A 3,692-nucleotide genomic window follows, 5' to 3' on the forward strand; every position below is an offset into this window, starting at 1 on the left:
TTGAGGAACCTCTAAACTGTTTTCCAGAGCAGCTGCACCAGTTTGCATTCCCACCAACAGTGCAAGAGGGCTCCCATTTCTCCACATCCTCTCCAACATCTATAGTCTCCTGATTTGTTCATTTTAGCCACTCTGACTGGCGTGACCCTCACGGTGGTATCTGAGTGTGGTTTTGATTTGTATTTCCCTGATGAGGAGCGACGTTGAACATCTTTTCATGTGCCTGTTGGCCATCTGGATGTCTTCTTTAGAGAAGTGTCTATTTCATGTTTTCTGCAAGGGAATTAAAAGCAAAAATGAACTATTGGGACCTCATGAAGACCAGAATTAAAAAAAAAAAAACTGAAACATGAAAAAAAGAGAAAGACTGTATTTACCAAAGATGACCACAACAATATCTCCCATCTCTCATGCTTTTATAAAAGTTGCTATCTTCCCCAACATGAAATGAAGTCTATGCCCTTAGTTGAATCTGGAAGGGCTTCTGACTCACTTATAATTAACAGAGCATTACAGAAGTAATGTGACATGATTCTGAGCCTTGGTCATAAAAAGTGATACCACTACCATGTTGCTTACAGAAACACCCTTGTTTGGAACCTGAGTCATGAGGTATGAAGCCTGAGTACTGCAAGGCCTGCCATGTTGTGAGGAAATCAAATTACACAGTGAGGTAACATGTAGGCACTCTACTTGTCAATTTTAGTCTTCCAGACTTCTCAATACCTGTGCCAGTCATGCAAATAATTGAGTCTTCAGATGGCTCCAGCCCCCAGCCATTCAGGTTTTTTTTTCCCCACTGAGGCGACAGACATCATGGGAAACAAGTAATATCCACTGTGTGCTTTTTCAGAATTTCTTACTCTGATACTCCATGCATATAATAAAATGGTTATTATTTTATGGACTAAGTCTGGAGCAGTTTGTTTTATACTAAAGTAACAGGAACACATGACATGTTTCCCACTTGAATCACAAAGCCATCCCGCCTCTGTAGAATTAAGGCCTAGTCTGATCCTTGCTTAATTATTTCCTTGCATTCCTTTATAGTTTTTCTTCCACCATATATAGACCCTAAAAATATAGTTTACTATCACCTGTCTTTTTAAATCATTTTATACATGCAATTACACTGTATATATCAGTCTTATTCCTTCAATAAAATTTATATATCTCTGATTTGATTTTGTGTCTCACACTTAGAGAAAACCCTATTTCCTCTCAATTTTTCTGAGTACCTCACTGTTGCCCTCCACTTTATCTCCTGTTGATTTCTTTCTGGGTGTATGATTTTCATATATTTCTATACTAATTACTTTCCCTAGTATCATACTGTCTTCTGATCTTAAACATTAAGCCAGTGTGAGATGGTATACCTATCATGTCTAAATCTCAGCTATCTGAAGATGCTCCTATATTATGGGGTGACTTGATAGGAGGATATTTTGAGATTTAAAGTCAATGGAAAAGAGAAAACAAGCATTCACTGACTTAATAAGCACAAAGTACTAGGCTAACCCTGAAAATGACATATCTGTTAGCTGTTAACGTTAATTACAGAAGATAAAATTCAGGAATACAGACCTTAAGCAACTCCACATGTTATCTATGTAGTAGGTAGCAGTGTATTCAAACATAGTCTTTCCAGGAGGTTGAATCTGTAACACTCTACTATTTTCCTTCTCAAAAATTTAGGGGATCTGGAGAATTTTTTGCCATTACAGAAACCCAAGGCACCACCATCTTCTCAAAAAATAAGACCAAATACCTTCAACAGCCAACGCTTCTCCTAGACAAGCCCTGATGCAAATATAAATCAAACCACATAATCTCATTTTAAAAGGTATTTACTAAATTCTCAATACTTAACACACGTACAAGACAGGAATCTCAAAACATCAAAGAAGGCATACATAGTGTCTCCCCATCCCCCTTCCCAGAGGCAGTTTCTAAAACAAAACCAAGCAAAATGGCAACATCATTTGAAAACATAGGTGCAATGAGGTATGTAACACTAATGAACCTTAAACCTACTATATACAAATACATTAAATAAACACTGTGACCGAAAATAACGCACATCCCTAAGTAGCGAAAACGTGAGGGCATACCTAACACACACAGGCACACAGATAATCAACAGAAAACATCCTCGTAAAGGTCTACAAAAGTGTTTAGATATAGTGAGTGGTCTTACATGCCAGATGCGACCATTAAAAACAATCTTGCTCACAATAGCACCATAACGGTACAGTACATATGAATAATCTGAAAATGATCTGTGAAAACTGTAGGAAGAATAATACAACTGAGTGTTATGCAAGGCGACCTGCAAAGGTAGAGACACTGCTTGCTGACTGGATTGAAAGATTAGGGCTGTTCACAGACACATGTGTGCTCAGTTTTTTGATTATAAGCAAGTCCGTTGAAACACACTGAGAGGGAAGGGGTGGAAGCTTGGCGCGACATCACGGGTTCCCCAGTCCAGAAACCGACCTCTTTCATACAGTAATTCCTTCACAAGCACTGAGGTGGCCCCCTCGAAGGGCACCGGGCACGTTTCAGGCGGGTGGCGGCCCCAGTCACTGCTCCTCTTCAGGAGAGGCAGGGGCTCACTCCGCAGACGCGTTCTGGATGGCCTTGAGCTCCTTCGTGGCCTCCTCCCCCCAGTTGCCACCGTCGACCTCCTCGATGACCACACTGCGCACGGTGCCCGCGTCCAGGCAGTGCGGGGCGACGCCGTAAACCCCGGGGTCAGAGACAGACGCGTGGAAACTCTGCACCCCGCACCTGCTGCAGAAGCTGTGCAGCGCTGGGTGCGTGTGGGATCGGTACGTGACGATGCTCTCGGCGCCCAGCAGGAGAGTGAAGCGCGAGGCCGGGACGAGGAAGTGCCGGTGCTGCTTCTTCCTGCACAGCCTGCAGCTGCAATCCACCACGCGCAGGTCTGCGGGGGCCCAGACGGCGAAGCGGACCGCGCCGCAGTGGCAGCCGCCGGTGTGGTACACCAAGCCGGGGTACTCGAAGGTGTCCAGCAGGAACTTGGCGGCGCCCTCGCAGCTGAGGCCCCGCCGCTTCCTGAACGTCTCCCAGCGCTCCCGCTGCGCGCCCAGGTCCATCTCGCCCCGGGACGCGGCGGGCGCCGGCGGCTTCGGGGCTGGTAGCGGGCCTCTGGAGGCTGCCTCCCGGGCTCGCCGCCACCAGCGCTTCCGCCGCAACCTTGCGGAATCCCGCCGGGCGGCCACCGGCTTCCTCCCCGCCGCGTGGCTCCCCACGCGGACTTGGAAAGGGGGGCGCCGCGCGCCCATGACCGCGATGGCTGCGCAGGCTGCGGCGGGATCCCCGGGCCGTTTTTGCCCCTGCAGCTGCTGGGTGTTTGCGCCGTTTCTCACTCTGCCCATGGCGCCTGCAGCCTTTCAAGCGCGTGCCCACCGCCCCTCGTTTCCTAGTAAGTTACCGAGCAGCCTCATTGCATCAGCCTGATTGGCCACTTGTTGAATATGATGTAGCGACCCTTCCTTTGACCCTATCAAAACAGCCTTTACTGGCCTGAATTTCAGTCAAAGGCAATTATTGACTGAGCACCTGCTGGACACCAGGTATTGTACTGGACTCTGAGGATATAGAGATGCATTAGGCTCTCTAAAGCACCTACAATCTTTTAGGGTCAGTTATGCAAAAACATAAAAACC

General features: G+C 46.8%; 1 protein-coding gene across 1 annotated transcript; it reads right to left on the bottom strand.

Annotated features, from left to right (window-relative positions):
* Positions 1-2,509: 2,509 nt before the first annotated feature.
* Positions 2,510-3,466, bottom strand: LOC145714560 (centromere protein V-like protein 3). Its single transcript, XM_081794157.1, has one exon. The coding sequence runs from the start codon at positions 3,399-3,401 to the stop codon at positions 2,613-2,615; it is 789 nt and encodes a 262-aa protein (XP_081650283.1). The 5' UTR covers positions 3,402-3,466; the 3' UTR covers positions 2,510-2,612.
* Between the last annotated feature and the right edge of the window lie 226 nt (positions 3,467-3,692).

Source organism: Panthera onca, chromosome X (genome assembly GCF_046562875.1).
Source record: "Panthera onca isolate mPanOnc1 chromosome X, mPanOnc1 haplotype 2, whole genome shotgun sequence".
Lineage (NCBI taxonomy): Eukaryota > Metazoa > Chordata > Mammalia > Carnivora > Felidae > Panthera > Panthera onca.